The sequence below is a fragment of the Thermobia domestica genome, chromosome 7, assembly GCF_964235325.1.
Source record: "Thermobia domestica chromosome 7, izTheDome1.hap1.1, whole genome shotgun sequence".
NCBI lineage: Eukaryota > Metazoa > Arthropoda > Insecta > Zygentoma > Lepismatidae > Thermobia > Thermobia domestica.
The window spans coordinates 45,520,124-45,540,582 of record NC_137460.1 but is presented as its reverse complement, the minus strand read 5'-3'; the positions used below and the strand labels follow the sequence as shown (position 1 = coordinate 45,540,582).

General features: G+C 36.6%; 2 protein-coding genes across 4 annotated transcripts in view; one reads left to right on the top strand and one right to left on the bottom strand.

Annotated features, from left to right (window-relative positions):
- The window catches only part of csul (protein arginine N-methyltransferase 5), an 88,301-nt gene that overhangs the window by 21,263 nt on the left and 46,579 nt on the right, over positions 1 to 20,459 (top strand). For 2 of the 3 annotated variants that reach the window (XM_081764559.1, XM_081764560.1), the window contains exons 3-4: positions 573 to 691; positions 6,496 to 6,731. In XM_081764559.1, coding sequence (XP_081620685.1) covers positions 573 to 691; positions 6,496 to 6,731 — 355 coding nt within the window. The remainder of the gene's footprint in view (positions 1 to 572; positions 692 to 6,495; positions 6,732 to 20,459) is intronic. The other variant, XM_081764561.1, reaches the window with a different exon arrangement.
- On the bottom strand, positions 17,499 to 20,385 carry LOC145690053 (uncharacterized). Its single transcript, XM_081764558.1, has one exon. The coding sequence runs from the start codon at positions 20,383 to 20,385 to the stop codon at positions 17,737 to 17,739; it is 2,649 nt and encodes an 882-aa protein (XP_081620684.1). The 3' UTR covers positions 17,499 to 17,736.

Genomic DNA, 20,459 nt, shown 5'->3' with positions numbered 1-20,459 from the left:
AAAAAAGAAAAGTTATTGCCCAACATGTTTAGCTAAAGCATATACCTTATGATGGTGCAAATTGAATGTTAGTGTATCTCATAAATTTGCTATTTTAAGTTGGTGGGCACAAAGTACCCCTACCCCCAGCATTGGTAGGAGATATGACATTTAGAAGTGTCACTCCTAGATGGCAGTAGTATAATAAATAGCTGCTCACTGTTATTCCGTGTACTGTTCTCTGCAGCACTGTAGATTTTTGTGAAAGTTTCTGATTTGTTTCTTTTGCGAGATATGTTTAATCTTAACGGGTGGTACAAAATGATCCCTCTTGGTAGTCTGCGGTACAAAAATACCTGAGTTTTCTCTTTCTTATTCAAAAGTGTTTTTATCTACTTTTTTCTTATTTGTAAATTTAGAGATTATTATGACGATAGCTATTGACATATTGTCAATCTCTTAGTTCTGAATGTCCTTATGTTTAAATATTGCTAAAAATAAAGGCAATAACTCTTAGAAAACTGTGTTATGTTCTAAGTGTAAATTAAGTGAATAAGTTAATATGTACTATGGGTTCTTTTTTCATTTTTTAGGTTTGACTTCGCCTGTCTACCTATTGTTCATCCTAGGTTCAAAAGAGAATTTCTAAGTGGGAAATGTAAAGATAGACCTGGAGCCTTCACGAGATCAGATCTTATTTTAAATAGTTCAGGTAATTAATCTCACTCGTAGTTACACAATCACGTTTTATGTTAAAGAATAGTTCTCCTTTCAAAATCTCGGAATTCGCATACGGAGTAATGCGTAGAATAATATGGCAAAACCCATGTTGCTTGTAAAGTGGAATACCGGTTAATAGGACGAGTGGAACAATAGGTTTGAAGTCTATGTTTCTGTTGTGGTGAACAACAGAAATAAAAGAAAAGCTTTGAAAGTAATAAAAATTTAAAAAATAACAGTTTTCAGTGCAGGGTGTCTATCGGTCACGAAAGTCACGAATGTCACGAAATGAGAAAACGGTCATGAAAGTCACGAAATTTAGCTTTTGGGTCACGATTTTTTTTAACTGTACAAATGTAAGTACAGATTGGAAAATTTTGTTCTGTGAAACGTCAAAATTCACCATAAAAAATGTCTATGGCCGGCTTTAGACGCTACCAAATCGCAAGCAAAGTACGTTTCTATCGCATGGATGAAAATTCGACCTAATTCGCACGCAAATTCGTTCTTGAAAATGTTAGGAAATTTTATGATTTGGTAAAGAAAAGGTCACGAAAAAGTCACGAAATTTCATTTTGGACTTTTAGTAGACACCCTGCAGTGTTTTCTGTGTGAATAACGAAAAGTGAAGATAATACACTATTTAATGAATTAATAAGATTCATATCTACAAGATCGAGTTGTAAGTCTTGCAGTAGTCTGGTACACAGCATACCTTACGGTACAATGAAAGCAGGTAACATTCAAAGTATAGACCCTCGTGTTGGACCCTTCGTGCCAGTCCTTCGATTCCACGTCATGTCCTTAGAGGCAAAGAAGTCAGTAGTCCACTTCCTGCTGGTTAGTGAAGCATCATGATTTCAGAAATTCAACCATAAATCGAAACAGGTAGTAATCCGAAGATGCAAGGTCAGGACTATATGCCGGGTGTAACGTCAGTTTGATGCCGTCAAGTTCCTGAATTTTTTTGTTGTGTTTTTCGAGCCATGTGTGGTTTTGTGTTATGTTGTTGCAGCAAAGCTCGCTTTCGATTCACCAATGCAGAATATTTTTGGCATAATGCAGCATACACCCGGCCCAATTGTAAAGATCGGCATTGATCGTTAGGAACAAATTTGAAATGAATTATCTCCTCGTAGTTTCACCATATGCTTGAAACGGTCCTGTTTGACGACCGGTTCTGGAAGTTGGACCGTACTTAACCACTGTTTTTACACATCCGGATTTCGAATAAAAACACCCACTTCTTATTACATGTGACAATCCGTTTCCAGAAACGCACATCACGCGGATTTTGTTGTGTGCTGTGGTTCATTGCACTGTTTTCTTTCGCATGGCAAATGTTTTGGGAAGCTGCTGCAGCGTCATGCCCAAGTTCGAACTCACACAGTAACAGTTCAGATATTAATATGTTGTTGTGCACTCATTGATCACTAAAAACTCACTGAAAGTACAGACGGAGTGGAGGCCTCCGTGTTAAATAGTGCGCTTGCCACACTACGTTTTGGGCCAATTTGACCGTGCTCTTACGGTCAATCACGGCATATACATGAGCCTCTTGTTTAGGTTGTGGAAGAGTGGCTAGACTTATGAATCATCTTGTAATATTAATAAAATCTTTATGTTCACCATCATCTTGACTATACGAGGGGAGACTGAAAAGTTTTGAGCCTTGAGGAAACTATAAGTAGTACAGATTTGGTAGTACCTTTATTTTTCAACATAATCCCCTTGCCAACGGTGGCTGCAGTGCTCTTATCCAAGTGGAAAAAAAATCCTTAGGTTGTGACCACAAAAACTTCTTCACTGCTGTGATGACGTCATTATCGCTTGCGAAACGTCATCCTGCTAAAGCCTTTTAGATTAGAGAACAAATGAGTCAGGGGGCAGATCTGGAAAATAGGGTGGATGAGAAACTAGTTCAAAGCCGCATTCGTGAATAGTAGCCATAGCAACTGCTGATGTGTGGCCGGGAGCATTGTCATGATGGTAGAGAACGCCTCTGGACATCATTTGCGGCCTTTTTTCTTGAATTCGCTCTCGAAGTTTTTCGAAAGGTCACTATAGTATTGTCCTGTGATGGTATATGACCCCTTTGCAGGTAATCAGTGAATATCACACCTTGGGAATACCAAAAAACAGAGGCCATCACTTTGCCAGCGGAGGGGATCACCTTTGCCTCCTTTAGGAAGGGGAGAAGGGGTGTTTCCATTGTTTGGATTGTTGTTTTGTTTCTGGCTGATATTGGTGTACCCAACACTCGTCCGTAGTAATGAATCGACAGAGAAAATCGTCCACATCACGGCCTAACAGTTTCAAATTGTCCACGGATAGGAGATACCGAGTGCGTTTTTGTTCGGGAGTCAGAAGACGTGGGACCCATCGGGCAGAAACTTTTGATAAACCAGGTTCATTCTTCAGAATGATCGCTCAACCTGTCTGCTATCTGTCGAGTTGACAATCGGCAGTCTTCCATGATCATATTAAGTACTAGACTAATGTTTTCCGTGGTGGTAGCACTTGATGGTGTCCCAGATCTCGGCTCATCTTCAACACTGCCTACCACTCTTGAATTCCTGCACCCATCTTTTGATGGTGGCATATGAAGGGGCAGAGGTATCAGTCATCTATGGTATTGACCCTATCCTGATGGATCTCATACGCCAACATTCCTTTTAATTGCAGATAATTGATGATTGACCTGAACTTGATTTATGTCATTTTCCCAACTTCTGCCAGCTCACTCACTTCAAGAGCCTGTAAAAGAGAACAGAGGTTGTACTTTTCTAATACATATAATTATTCTATTCTAGATTCTTATTTTCTATGTTAGACTCAAAACTTTTCAGTCACCCCTCGTGGAAGTATCAACAACTGCTTTCATCAGTACATTTTAAGAAATCAACTTTATCTTAAAGGTAACATTATGGATATCTTTTGCACTGTAGAAATAATTTAAACTAAAAACCTAGAACAATATTTCATTAACCGATCAGGTAGTGTTTTTCTGCAATAAAGAAGTACGTTCATAGTTAAAAAAGAAAGGAAGAAAAGAAATAACTCAGTTTAAATTGTTTCTACAGTGCAGGAAAGACCAATAATGTAACTCTTAAAACAACGTTGATCTCTTGAAGAAAATGTAGTGATTAAAACAACAAGTCATTGCTGATGTTTCAATGGTCAAGATTTTCCAGTTGGTGTGTGAGTACAGACAAGAGTTTGCCGAATTGGGCCTATGTCGAAAAATCCCAGTTGGTTTAATCGGGTTGGTCCCACCTAAAAAAAAGGGGGGGGGGGGGTTCGAGCTATTTATTTGTATATTACTATATTCGTATATTATATTTTTGCAACCAATCTGTATCGCAATACATTTTCTTTAACGATATTTTGAACTTCTATAAAGTGAATTAAACGTTTTCTTGAGCCAATATTTACGAGGTCCGTAGTAAAATATATGCCAATATTTACGAGGTCCATAGTAAAATATGTGCAATGTTCCCATACTTCAAGTTTTCTAGTTATATAATTCTGTCAGTTTTCAACACGATTCCCGTATATTTGTACACATTATGCAATCTTTGTATCTCGTTAAGAAAAGCGTCTGAATTCTTTTTATGGTATATCAGACACTGGAAAATTTCACTTCTGAGGGCACTTTTGGACTGAATACATCCACCTCGCAATGTATCCTTTAGTTTCCAAACATACAGAGGTTACCTAGGGCTAGTTTTTGAGAGCAGAGTGGATGAGAGACCATTTTGACGTTCTTCAAATCTTTATTGGATTATTTTGTTTCAAAAGCCCGTCTTTGTTTGTTTGTTTATTTTATTTTGCCATGTTGGGGTTTTATTATTTCGCAATTTTGCCAGCTATTTTGAGCCTTTTAATTTGCCATTAATTCTGGACTCTATAGTTATTATGTACCTTGAACTGGGTTTTTATAGTGTTTCTTTGATTAAAATGTGTATACGAAGAGTAGAGCAAGGGATATGTCTTAATTTATGCTAAAATTAAGTATTCCACGAGCCCGTCAATTTAGGAAGGTGAAACGCAATATATAAACTTCTCATTAAACATAAGCGGATACGTATGCAGTCTTTTTGAAAATTACCGTTTTAAGCGCGGCGGAAGAGGTGTGAGGATCCATATAGCCACATGTGCTGCAAACCACATGTTTTCACTACAAACACGTGTTTTTACAATTATAAACAAACAGTGGCAGACGACAAGATATGAGCGGATTCGGCGAACTACGAAAATAGCCGACAGCTCAATAAAATGCGTATCCCATTGTTGGAAAGAAGTTCTAATATTTTCCATAAACCTATTCTTCCCGTGCGGAGAACGGACATTCAACTAGTCATATATTTATACAAGGTGTCTCAAAAAGTCCCCTGACATAGGATAACTCGGTTACTATCAGATTACCTCAAAATGTGAGAGGAAAAGCTGTCTGCAAATATGATGATTTCGATCTAAAGTGAAGGATTTTTTTTTTTTTTTTTTAATCGGACAACTCGTTTGGGCTGCACACTCCCTATGCGCCCGATGTTAAATGAAAATGCAAAGTTGCCATTTACCTAAACCCAAAACATAAGGTGAGTGGGGACATTTGAAATGGCCGTCGACACGTTAGTGTAAAAGACTAACTTCATTCACTTATGAACAAAACGGCTCGTCTGATTTTTTAAAAAAAAAATCCTTCACTTTAGACTGAAAATATCCTATTTGGAGACGGTGTCCCCTGTTACATTTTGTTGTAACTCTGATATTAACAGAGTTATTCTATGTCAGGGGACTTCTAAGACACCCTATATATATATATATATATATATATATATATATATATATAATCTCTGTAATACACCATGTTCTCTTTTCTGCTGATTCTTGACTGATTGGTGATTTAAAGCTATTAAATAAGAATATTTAAAAGAAAAGTAAAAGTAAATTTCTTAAGTTTCGATTTCTTTCAAGACAAAAGTCAAGTTAGTGTGCTTTATATAATTTTCGTACAGCTGGCTTGTTCAAGACTCATTGTTTCAGCTGCCTTTGATCGTGTACTGACGTTAGAAGAAAAAAACTAGTGATCAGATTAAAATTGTAGATTCGATTTCATCAAATGCAATGGTTATTGTAAGGTGTACAGTGTAGAGAGTATAATAATTCTAGAGAGATATTTATTTGAAGCAAGCTATTGACATATTTCATTAATATATATTTTTAAAAGTAGTAAGTGTAGCACTTACTTGGATTGATCGCGCCTATAAGAACTGAACAATATCAACCATTAATTGCGAGGCCGTTTTCAACAGGTAGATGACTCACCTCTTTATATCTGGTTATATCTGCAGATATTTCTTGCTAAAAGTACTGAAGCGTTATTAAATTTGCAAAAAGGTTAGTTTTTCCTTTAATTTTTTATAACTCTTGCATCAGAAGTGCAACAGGTTTTCATTAAGTTTGTCTTCATGTGATGATTTACCTGTTGAGAAAGGCCACAGCATAAGAGGCTGAAACAGTTTAAGAAACCGTATAGGCGCAATTGAACCAGTAAGTGCTACATTTATTACTTTAGAGTATATTCTAGAAAATTTTTGTTACGTTGGGAACGTGAAATTATATTTTATTGTATAATTTCATGAAGATAAATCAAAGATGATTTTGTAGAGTATAAAAATAACGTCTTGCATCTTTTTTTTCTCCCGGTTAAGTATACAACCCCTTCACATTAATTCCCTAGTACCTTCCTCTATTGTAAAAACCTGGCTCTAATGTATGATATCGACCTTTCAGTTTCTGCGTATTTTGCAGATTGGAATAATTTAATAGTTGGAAAAATATCTCCGTATATCGATGTGGACTCGCAAGACATTACACTTAGGAGGTTGTCAGAAGAAGCACTTAACCAGGAATTAATATACGCATCACACCTCGGACTGCCAGCTATCATGTTTACACTTAGGGGTAGAACTACAACAAATCTTGGAAGGATTATTCATAACAAAATGTTGTCAGGCTGTAATTACCAGGTATGGAAGGAGTTTTCGTGTTTTTATATTGGTAGATACGTTAGGTTTTTATATTGATTGATACAGTTTTGTTGATGGGAAGATTTTTTCTGGTAGATGATATACTTAAACACGAGACGTCGTATCACCGAGGGAATCTCTCATTAGGAGCCGAATGTCGGTGATGTACCATAAAGTATTTGTATTTATAGAAATTGAACACAAGCCTTAATTTGTGTTTTTAACTGACTTCAGAAACCGGAGGAGGTTCTCAATTCCACGGTCCGTTTATATATCGGGTGTTCTAAAAATGGCACCCAGGGACAACAGAGCTCTATAATTTAGGTTAAAATAAAGCGAAAATGCTACATAATGATATACGCTCCGAGATCTCCTTCACCCGTTTTGGGGAATCAAAATTTCACTATGTGGAAACGTCGCAGAGTAACTTTGAATCATTAGTGTAGCTCGTCAAACCCATCAAGCAGTTATACCGATGGGTTACGCTAATAAGAGATGCTACTGTCAACATCTATCGACTTTAACTACCATGTAGGGAGAATCGATGTTAACTATTTTATGGATTGGTAGATCATCTGTTAGGTTATGGATTGGTAGATCATCTGCGACACAGTGTTATTCGCGTCTCCAGACGAGGACCCGAAATGTATACAATTATATATATATTTTTCGCTTTATGTTGACTTGTAGAACGATGCTCTGTAGTTCATGGGCGCCATTTTTAGAATACTCTATATATTTGCATAATGTTATGTCTATGTCTTCGCATAATTTCAACATAGGTGCACAGTTTTGATGATTTTTTTTAATGCGATGTAGAAAATCGTGTGTTGTGTGGGTAAGTTTGTAATGAAAACTGAGTGATCCATGTGGACAAAGTGTAAAACTGGCCTGCTTACATAAAGAGAATATCATTTTTAATAAGGATTTCAAAGAAGTTTCTACCTAAATATGCAAAAACATACAATAATATATACATCAAATTAAAGGAAATTTTATATAGAATCCAAATCTACTCACAGGAGTTACGTATCTTTACAACAATTAATGATATTTAACAAAATATGACGGCAGTTGTTAAGTGAAGTGAAAGTAAGTGCAAGTTAAGTGAAGCGTACCCAATTGATTTGGGCTCAAGCTAATTCTCGATTGGATGTCCACGCTTAGTAATAACGTCTTTGCATCGTCGTGGCATGGAGTTTACTAGGTTTTGTAGTATCTATTGAAATGCAGTGTTGCCAGACGTCGTTTATTGCTTGAATTAACGCAGCTCTCGTTGTAGGATGTCTTGCACGATCTTTCAAAACACACTATAAATTTTCAGTTGGGTTTAAGTCGGGCGAATTACCAGGCCAAGGAAGTTGGGTAATATAACGTAAGGACAGCATATAGTCTTTTATAAATCTGGCACGATGCCAGGGAGCACAATCGTCTTGAAAAATAAAGGAACCACCGTTGAATAAATCTCTACCCGCAGGTGTCATTGTCATTTCAAGAATATAAGTTTGTACATAACACCATCACAAATGTGAATTTTACCAATTACACTAAAAGAAAAAATCCTCAAATCATTACAGAGTACGATTACGGAGTAATAGAGTACGTGAAAGTTTTTACAGTGTACGCAGAATTAAGTGCTTTCACCAGTCATGCGATAAACTCTAGCGCGTGAATTATTGCCATAAATAGTTGTTTTCGTCTCATCACTAAACAGAACTTTGCGCCACTGGTCACTTGTCCAATCCTTGTGAGTTTTGGCCCACTCTGTGCGCCTTGTACGTTTTTCCTGTGTAAGATATGGCTTCCTGACAGCTCTATGTGAACGCAAACCCATTGATGTTAGCCTGTTTCTCATTGTTCGCGGACACGTCGACACCAGGTGTTTCCCTCCAGATTCTAGCAAAATTTGCTGATGACTCAAATCTGTTTGCAAAACACAACCGTTGCAGTGCACTGTTCTGTCTAGGCGAGGATTTAATTTTTCGGCCACTTTTGCCAATTCTTCCACTTTTTATGCACCCTGCTTCCCGAGTCTTGGCAAGCTGCGTATCCACTGTACTTTTATGCAGTTGCATAATCCGGGCTATTGCAGCATTAGTTTTGCCACACTCACTTAATGTTTTAATTCTAGTGGATTTCTGTGGTGTAATGTCACATGTTTTGGCCATGTCGAAGTACAATATGAATAATGGATGAACTCAGGTTGTCTATCGGTCACGAAAGTCACGAAATCAGAAAACGGTCATGAAAGTCAAGAAAAAGTCACGGAATTTAGCTTTTGGGTCACGAATTTTTTAAACCTGTACAAATATAAGTACAGGTTGAAAAAATTTGTTGTGAAAACGTCGAAATTCACCATCAAAAATGTCGGAGGTCGGCTTTTAAAGCTTCCAAATTGCAAACAAAGCACGCTTCTATCGCGTGCATGAAAATTCGGACTAATTCGCACCCAAATTCGCTCTTGAGAATGTTACAAAATTGTATGGTTTGGTAAAGAAAAGGTCACGAAAAAGTCACGAAATTTCATTTTGGAATTTTAGTAGACACCCTGTAAACGGTAAATCAATATTTATGAGTAAAACTATCACTTTCAAATATGCCAGTAAAAGTAACACTACTAGAACAACACAATTACGTAACCCAGGGCACCTACACAACAAGTAAGTAAACAGAAACCATGCTGCACGTTTGGAACATGGATTACCTTTGTAACATCCCAGTTGGATGTTCCAATCTGGATTTTACGTGGAGCATTTGGAATATTTTGCAAGAAAATCCAAATGCTGAAAAAAAAAAAGAAAGAAAGTAATGTCAAGCATGGCACATGCCCATTTAACGATCAATACTGAAAAAAAAAAAAGAAAAAAACACTGTAAAGTGAAGACATTAAAAGTTACCCATTACGTAATTAATTTTTTTCTCCATATTATTTTTATTTGTAATTTCACTATTTTATATGCAGAAGAAAGGTGGGGTAGGATTTGTTGTAATAGTTTATTATTTCATATAGTTTGTAATAAGGAAATTCATTTCAAGATTTTTTTTTTTTTTTTTTTTTTCATTTATTTGCTTACGATCTTCGAAATTACTAAGAGGGAAGTAGGAAATGGATTGAACTAGGTCATCATCGAGATTATTTTAATCTTCAAAATTTCTTGTTCGGCCGTATTTAATATTTTACGTTCTTCGAAAACATATTTCTTTTCTAATCCAGGTATCTAATAATCAATTAGACTAGAGGGATAAATGAAAGGTGTTTAGATTTAATTGGTTTTCAGTTACATCATCATGAAAACAATTCTATGATTCGCTTTTAATTACCCATAGTTCTGTTGTAAGAGGCTTCTAGACGCTTGTATGGCGGGCTGCTGTATCATAGGAGGGAACCGTATTGAATGGTTCCTGGGAAATTTTCAAGAAAACAATGCAGTCAGTGACTCAACCCTCAAAATAACTAAAATTATGTTTGCAAGATGTTAGGCAGATATCTACAATTGGAACGTAAACTGATTTGTCAGTGAGGGTTGTATAAACAGTTTGTCATCTGCTTCAACGTGGTGTTCGAGGTTCACGGCTTCATGATATGTAAAAGTGTTCTAGCGGATCCATGTTAATGGACAGTGGGAGCAATCTTTATTGTTCATGTGACCTTGGAGATCCTTTTGGAGAGGTGAAGAGTGGCAGACAACATCAAGATAAAACATGGCTTTGGGACAGTTCATTTGGACTTGTTATTTACCTTGTAGCAACGAAGTAACCAGGAGGCTGGATTACTGTTTTCTTGAAGTGACGGGGTGTCAGTATCCTAGTTATTCCAACTAGGACAGCAAGTAAGTCTCATTTAGATTAATGCATGTCTCGTGAACTACGGAAACTTTCGTCAGTGGAAACTACGAGAATTAGTGGATTGTTTATGTGGATTTTTATTTTATTTTACAGCATCTTCAAAAGTGATAACCTTGACTAACTCCTTTGTTAAAGAGCGAGCTTCTCTGTGGCTAAGCGGTTAGCGTACGCGCCTTTGGCGTGGGAGACCCGGGTTCGATTCCCGGCGGGAGCTCATGTGGTTCGGATTCCACGTTAATCAGTAGGTCCACGTCTCATATACGAGGGTTGCTATATATATTTCTGGCCTAGGCAACACTAAGTGTTGCCAGGTGCAATCTGACATTTCCATTGGAAAGTTTGACATTTTGTAGCATAAATGTACTCAGAACTTTTTGACTTACGACAATTTTTTTTTCTTTTACAGGTACTTGAAGAAATCAACTTGGCAAAAAAATGGAATTAACTCGTGAACATTTTCGTGCGATCATTTTTCACAACTTTCGACGTGGATTATCACGACAAGAGTGCATCGATGAACTTAAATCTTTGTATGGCGACGAAGCACCATCCTATAGCACTGTGAAAAACTGGTACAACGAATTCAATCGTGGCCGACGCTCGCTCAAAGACGAATTCCGTGAAGGTCGTCCAAAAACAGCCGTTGTGCCAGAAAACATCGATGCCGTACGTGAACTGATAATGCAAGACCGTCATGTGACTTACCGTGAGATAGAGGCATGCCTAGGCATTTCTTCCACCAGCATACATTCGATATTGCATGAACACCTGGCCGTAAAAAAGGTTTGTTCTCGTTGGATCCCGCACAATTTGACAATCGCTCAAAAGAAAGCTCGTGTGGATTGGTGTAAAGAAATGCTGAAAAAATACGATCGCGGTGCTTCAAAAGACGTTTATAAGATCGTCACAGGTGACGAATCATGGATCTATGCGTATGAGCCCGAAACAAAACAGCAATCGACCGTGTGGGTCTTCCAAGACGAGCCAAATCCAACGAAAGTTGTTCGTGGAAGAAGCACTTCGAAGCAAATGGTCGCCTGTTTCTTCGGCATAACTGGTCATGTGGCGACTGTTCCGCTTGAGCAACGTAGGACGGTCAATTCTGAGTGGTACACCACCATTTGTTTGCCTGAAGTCTTCGGAGAAATTCGAAAAATGAACAAGAGAAGACGAATCATTGTGCACCATGACAATGCGAGCTCTCACACATCGGCTCAAACCAGCGCATTTTTGACCGGCCAAAACGTCGAAGTGATGGGTCATCCGCCGTACAGCCCTGACTTGGCACCCAATGACTTCTTTTTATTCCCACACATCAAGAAAAAAATGCGTGGTCAACGATTTTCGTCGCCAGAAAATGCTGTTGAAGCATTCAAAAACCATGTTTTGGAGGTGTCTCAATCGGAGTGGAAAAAGTGCTTCGAAAATTGGTTTGAGCGCATGCAAAAGTGTATAAATCTTGATGGAGAATATTTTGAAAAACAATAAAACCATTTTCGTTGATAAATATTCGTATTTTCATTATTAGGCCAGAAATATATATAGCAGCCCTCGTAGCCTCGCTGCTGAACGGGACGTTAAACTCGACATCAACTCAACTCCTTTGTTAAAGATTCGTATGTGCAAGAATCATAATGGCAATGATGGTGTAATAAGCCAAAGTTCCCTCGGATACCTTTGATAATATATTCCACATATAGTCCGAAAATGTACCTTTCGGGAATAGGGGAGGATTTGTATCATAACTTCAAAATGTGATCATAGTTTGGCTACATTAATGTAGATAGTCTGTTAAAAAAATAATAATAATAATAAAAAAAAAAAAAAGCTTCAAAACTAACAACCTTCTAAATTAATATTGTAACAAATAATCGGCTTTTAGAATAATCATTGACATTATTTTGTGGTATGATGTTTCGATATTTCAATATAAAGTAAAGAAGAAATCAAACCATGCAATTGGGTACTAGAAATTAACGAGGTTCGATCATCATTTGTCTGCTTCCGTCTTCAGTAAGTATGACGAGCTTTCGCTATATAGTATTCATTTGTTGATGTTGACATTTTTCTGAATTAAAAACTGAGTTTTCTTTACACTGATAGATTATTCGGAAGGTTGAGCTAAAAATTTGTTGGAGGAATTCGATACATCATATTAGTTTCTATTGAAAGAAAACTAAGTAAATTAGTAAGTTGAATAAATATTTTCTATCTCTGCCAGATATGAAAAACGTAACAGTTGCGTTGTATGATTACTGGCTATCTGATCGTATTTTGTGCTCGAGGCTCATATATATCGTCATAAGGTTTAATTGTTGAAGTTCTTGAGAACAGGGAATCTGGATTAAACTATGTACATAATATTTACGTTGAAAGTCAGTGTCTGATATTTTCTTGTGTGAGTATTTTTATGTGTGTATTTAGAATTGAGGAGCTCAGCGCAAGAGTGGTCTAACCCTCTCTACCACGAATTTCTGTATTGAAGTGCAATCTGTTGTTCACATGAAAGACTATCTAGGCATGATATTGGTTAGACCAAAATGTGATAGTTTTAATGCGTACAAGTTTTGTGATTTTTTGCCCTAAGTAAATTGTATAAATAACTGAGTGCAACAGTGGTCTAACCCAATTCAGCCAATCAGGAGAGAGAGAATGGTCACATGTCAAAACAAACAATATGGCGGACAATAGACAGTCTGTGGACATAGAAAGTCCCAATCTTGAAGTTGGTATGTCTAAAGAAGAACAATATCGGGGCAAAAAGAGAAAACGAAATGGACAACAATGGTCAAGGAATGTAAAAAAGAACAAAAGAAACAGTGGACAGGAATATACAAGTAGCACAGGAAAGAAAATATCTGCCCGTCAACCTGGTCCGCCATGCAGCTGTGTGAAAAAATGTTACAAAAGTATTGGTGAAAGTGCTCGTAAAACATTGTTTCAAAACTTTTGGAGTCTTGCTGACTTTAGTATGCAAAATGCGTTCATAAATGGTTGTGTTAAAGTTAAGTCTGTGAAGAAAAGGTATGGTATGGACAAAGACAAGAGCAGACGTCAGTATACACGTGAGTATTGTGTGCGTGTTGGTGGTAGTGATAAAAATGTGTGTAAGGAAGCATTTATTTCTTTGTTAGGCATTAGTAATGGTAGACTTTCTCGTGCTGTGAAAATGAAACAAACTGAATGTGTACCTAAGCATAATAACAGGGGTAAACATACTGCGAGGCCTAACAAAACGTCGCAGGCTCAGATAGACTTTGTGAAAGAACATATAGGTAGCTTTCCGAAACGTGCCAGTCATTATTCACGACAGAAAACACCACACAAAGCATTTCTATCTGAAGGTCTGAACATTGCAACTATGTACAAACTTTATGTTGATTGGTTGAAGAGGGAACATAATGGGGAAAGTGTTGTGAGTGAGTATATATACCGGGAAATATTTAATACACAGTTTAACCTAAGCTTTTGCAAGCATGCGAGTGACACATGCAAAGTTTGTGACCTACTGAAGGTCAAAATACAGTCAGCTGATGATGAGGACAACTCTCAGTGCCAACTTGACCTGCACCAAAGTAAAGCTGAAAAGGCATACCATGAGTTAAAATGCGATATTGAGGAATCAAAGAAAGATGGTAGCAATATTAAAGTGATTGCGTTTGACATGCAACAGGCATTGCCAACACCATATATTCACACAGGGGAAGTGTTTTATAAACGACAGTTGTGGACATATAACTTCTGTGTACATGATTGCACTACCGAAGATGCGTATATGTTTGGCCAGAAAACATCGCAGGTCGTGGGGCAGATGAAGTATCATGTCTACTTAAATGTACACAATTTAATGAAACCCTACGTAATGTGGACAGACTAATCGTATATTCTGACAATTGCTTTGGACAGAATAAAAACATTTCGTTAGTGGCATTTTGGTTACAGCTTATACATAAACAATGTGTCAAAACAGTTGAACATAAATATCTTGTTTCTGGTCATAGCTACCTACCTTGTGACAGGGACTTTGGTCTTATTGAAAAGAAAAAGCGTCTACAGAAGTACGTGTTTACACCAAGTGAGTGGGCTGATGTTATAAAACAATCAAAAACATCACGGAAACCATTTCATGTTACGGAAATGCAGCAGAGTGATTTTGTTACAGCGAAGCCTTTGCTTGCTAAAGTGTGTAACAGAAAAGTTACTGAGAGCAAGCACCCAGTTCGGTTTTCTCGCATTGCAGTGTTAAAAGTAACATGCGAGCATCCATGGAAATATTTTGTTAAATATTTATATAGTGATGTAGAGGACTTTAGTGTCCCAGACAGAAAATACAGGTGGTTTACAGGCGCCTGTGAAACATGCATAAACAGGCATATTTTTACAGGCGCCTGTACATGCGCCTGAAAATGGAACACTTTTAAACGCATGAGACAGGTATGTATTTTTTTCACGATCATTGCATGTTCATTTCACGGAAACAGGTAGTTTTCATGTTGATAAAGTTGCAACCTTGCAACGTGAAAACTGCGTGTAAAACACATGTAGAGAGTGGAAAGACATGTACGTAACCGGCATGTTCCATGTAGTTGACATATACGTTACTTCATGAGGATCTGACGACAGCTGCTTTTCATTTGATAAAAATGTAATTGACATGTTAAATACACGTGAAATACAGGTGTTAGCAAATTAGTGGGCGTGTTAGCGAATTATACATGTAAAGTACATCGCATTAAGTGTACATGAAATTTGCGTGTAACAGGTGTTGGACACGCATAAGACATGTACGTTCCATGTATATACGGCAGAAGAGACATGTAGGTAACATGTACATGGGAGCCACATGTAACATGCATGTTAAACGTTGATCACATGTGCATGTAACATACATGAGACCTGCGTGTTACAGGCGAATTACGTCTACCTGTGACATATGTGGGAAAGGTATGTTACAGGTGGATTACATGTACCTGTAACATACGTGTTACAGGTGTATTACATGTACCTGTAACATACGTGTTACAGGTGGATTACATGTACCTGTAACACACGTGTTACAGGTGGATTACATGTACCTGTAACATACGTGTTACAGGTGGATTACATGTACCTGTAACATACGTGTTACAGGTGGATTACATTTACCAGTTACATACATTGGACATGTCTGCTGCAGGTGGATTGCATGCACCTCTAACATACATGAGACATGCATGTAATAGGTGGACTACATGTCCCTTTCACACACGTCGAACATTTATGCAATGAGCATTGAATGTCCATTGCACGCATATGGCATCATGCATGTTACGTGTGTACTACACATGCACGTAATCAAGTTGTAGCATGAATTTTGCTTGCTTTGCAATGGAGATGCAGTGCTCATGTCATATATATGTCCAACGTATGTAACAGGTGCGTGTAATCCACCTGTAACACACATGTCCAACGTATGTTACACGCACATTGCACGTACTAATAACGTTGACTTCAGATGAATCCACTTTGCACGTTCCACTGATATTTGCTCTCTCTTCCAAAAGAATTGCATAAGCCACATGCAGTGGACATTAAAGAGCATTAACGCAAAACAAACTTCTATGTACCGTACATGGGCATATTCGACTTCTAAACAGAAGGCCAACACAGAACGTGCAAGGGTGTATTCATCTGAAAGTAACATGTAGTTCAATAGTTCACCTTATTTAATATATATATATATATATATATATATATATATATATATATATATATATATATATATATATATATATATGTGTGTGTGTGTGTGTGTGTGTGTGTGTGTGTGTGTGTGTCTTGTCGCACAAACGCATTGTCAAGCAACTAAGTCAACTTATAACGAACCTATTACATTTCTTTCCCTACAAATTTAAATATTTATCAATTTATAAACAGCTAACAAATAAGCAATTTAAAGGAATTGTCGTTTACCATATTTATTCTTTACAGGTTTGCTCACTATGATAATACTAACTTACTGTTATAAAGAAAAAATGAGATTTTTTATTTTATATTTTTTATTCTTTTGTACAAAAAATACAAAATAATAAAATTACATATTTATGTACTTGTTACAATAATTTTTTGACCCATCTAGTAATTCCAATAAACAGTGCTTTTCCGATTGCTTACTCTCGTGGAAGTGATTCTGCACGTGAAAAATAAAGAACAGATGTCCTACAATACATAGTTTCTGACGGAGCGATTAGAAACGACGAGGCGCTATACAGAAAGAAATTTTCAAAATAATTTTAGCTGCTATCACCCTTACCTATCTTGAACAAAGTAGAAAGCAAGTTTGGTCGAGAGATAAGTTTTTAAAATATATAATCACACCTCGAAATTACACCAATCTGAAAAGCCCTGTTTACGTCCCTTTAACTATTGTCTATATACTAATACAAAAAAAAAAAAAAAAAAAAAAAAAAAAGCATTATAGTCAATAATGTACGGTCAAACTAACCGCAATCATTACAATTTTAAAAAATAAGTGATAGCAAGCAGAACAAAATTCCGTGCCTGTTATAAACAATATTTTAAGTACTCATTTACCATTCATTCAAATAAAGAAAACTTTACTAGATTACATCAGCACACATACATGAAAATATGAATGAGGAAGCTTATTTCCTAAATTGAAAACGTTATTCCAAAGAAATTGTGAAAAACAGTTATGATGAGATCTTCCTAAAGTTTGGAATTGAGCCCCTGAGATCAGAACAGGAAACAAACCTGTTAACATTGTTTAACTGTATAGTAAAAATACCATGAGAGTAGAAGCAGTTACATGTTGATGAGAAAAGTTAAATACAACACTTAATTCTTGCCTAAATATGATTAACATTGAATAGTAGGTACAGTCACGAACATAAAAAAATGGAAGTTTGAGCCATAAGAAATAATGGCTCCAACTTCCATTTATTTGTGTCCGTGACTGTACAAAAGTAGAAGTAATTTCACAACTAAACAAGAGTTAATGCAGGTGGAAGTTCATTTCAAGTTTGTTTTTGCCTTCAGTACCCACTCTAAATTATTTAGGCACAGATCTACCATGTGTGGTCAGAGAGTTTCTTTTAATTGGAATTTTATGACAAAATTTGACTTTTCGCTACTCGCTGCTGTTGTAATTATAAACCTGCTAATATGAAAGTTTTGAGAAAAAACTTTTCTCTTCTATAGTTAAGCATATAAGTTTCTTATGTAGCAGCTCATTTGTTAATATTACAAAATCTTCAATAACAGTACTGTTATCAGATTGGAATACATGTGTAATTGGTTGACCAGACCACTGTTCTCTAAACGCAGTATAAACTTGTTTTTTCTTAACAGAAAAAAATATATGTTCTTTGGAACAAGATTCACAATTAGCGATATAGATATCGGAAATCTGACACGCGTAAGGCACCCCATCAGAAATAAGAAGAAAGTAACTGTCATCATGCTTCCTATTAATGCAATGATTAGATGTGCAAAATATTACTTTTCCCGTTTTTTTATTGCCGATTCGAGAACATTTATGTATGTTAACTACTTCCTGTTTCTGAAAGCAATGTTTTGTGATAGGAATACCTTGGGCTTTGCGAATAATAGTTTCAGGTTCACAATCAATACGTTCAACCTTTGAAAATGTAACAGATTTAGAACTTAATACAAATTCATCGTTTACTGCAAGTTCAGCGGACGAATCATCATTAAAAATTATATTTTCTACAGCAAATCCAGATACAATTTGGGCAGCTATTTCCTGTGTACCGTGCATGTGATGTTTTAAGGTTCCATTTAAAGATTCAAACGGGTAACAAGAGAATGACTGCAAAGGTCCTGCATTTCTGACGCAATCTGTAAGATGAAGCAGGTCGTGGATGTTCGATGACATATACTTTTCTCCATATAAATATTGCATTTGGAATACAAACGAATGAAAGCATTTCTCCATCGACTCCATATTTCTCACATTGACTGACCTTAAAAAACCTGCCATAGGTGTAACAATCTGCAGAATGTGATTGAAATATATATCGTTGATAAATATATCAGAAAAAATTGGAAAGTATAGTAAAAAGAGGTACTCAAATTCTATAGCTTTCCAATTTCTACGTTCTTTCATGGACCGTGGAGTATGTGAAATACTAGATGGAGTTTTAATTTGTGCTAAGCGATCATTCAGTACATGAATCTTCCGTCCTAAGTACCAGACCTCATCCTTATTTTTCGAATCTAACCAAAGCATTGTAAGGCACCTAAAAACACCTAAGCATATGCAGTGCATATAATCTATCATAGTGCTGTCAATGAGTTGATAGGAATTAAGATTAGAAAAAACAGACTTCCCTTTGGCACCAAATACCTTTTCCTTAGCATATTGCAGATGTTCATCATCAAGCCTTGGTGGACCTTTCGGCTCATTCTTATTATAAGGATAAATACGTAGCCCCTGGTGTAAGTATTTTCCAGGTTGTAAACACTTACTACATCCATATTTCCCGTTGAACTGTACAAGCTGCTGTACAGCACACTTTGCTGGTTTATCAAATGTGCCAAGTATGGCACGAAGACTAACTTTTTTTATTACATTTTCACCAATTAAGAATTGTTTTCCCAATTGAATTCCCGCTTCAAACTTTTTTAATTTTGCAACAACACAAGCATAAAATATACTGTGTAACAACTCGTTTTTTTTCATACAATGTTCCGATAAACCATTGAAACTAAACAAACCTAGCAAAATAATATTTTCTGGTCTCCATCTAGTGGGTTCATTAACTTCTAAAATAGAAAAATAGAATGGCCAAAACGAAACACTGGAACTTTTAAAGCAACTAACACCATCTACATTAATAATTCCTGTCAATGACAGAATACCATTCTGGTCTAAAAACGGATGATGTTCTCTAAATTTGCTATATATTTTACCATCTCTAACACTTTCCAAAATGTTTTCATGTGTTGACTGCGAAGTTGAAAGTTTAGCCAGAAAGCCAGGTCGGGAAAACATATTTTCAAGTTGTTTTAAAATATCTAAGGTAAAAAATACATGAGCTATTTTACACGAGTGTTTAGTGCATGCACAATGAAGAGACGCCGATGGTGAATCATACATAAATGCACACTGACAGCAGAAGTAGTGTTTCTGAACCTGCAGTAATCCTGAATTATTAAAAATTTTGAAAAGCCTATACTTTGAATTTGGAACTTGTTTTGCATTGATAGAATGTAATAATTGAAGAAGATCTGAAACAGCAACTTTGGTAAGCTTATGTTTCTTCACAAACTTCATTACCTTTAAAACACTGTTATCTTCTACTCTTTCCTCTCCAATCGACTCAGAGTGCACGCTCACTTGCGTACATACTGACGGTTCACCACATATTGATACAGTCTCGACTGAAACTTCAGAAGAACACACTGAATGAGAAGAATGCGTTTCATTCGTCGTGTTACCCAGGTCAACAGCAAATGATGAAAGATAATCGTCTCTACAGTCCCTTTCTGGGAGGCTTTCCGTACTTGATTGTTCACTGACGTTGTGAGAGGAAAGTGTGTTATGTTCCATATCGAATTTATCAGTATTACTACAAGTGACATTCATTTCACAAGTACCATTTCTGCTCTCATAGTAACTATTATTCGTATTTTGTGTTCCCTTTGTCAAAAAACCAGTACTATTTTGGTGCTCACCAAAAATATCTTCCCGCTTACTCCATCTATGTAGAGTTGTTCGTGGTATTTTTAGAACAGATATATTTGGAATATCAGATGAAATATATTGCTTGTACTGCCGTTTCATGTCAGCAACAGTGAAAGGCTAGAATTACAACACTTTTAAAAAAACCTTCTTTGTTACTACGTTGCCTCCACTAC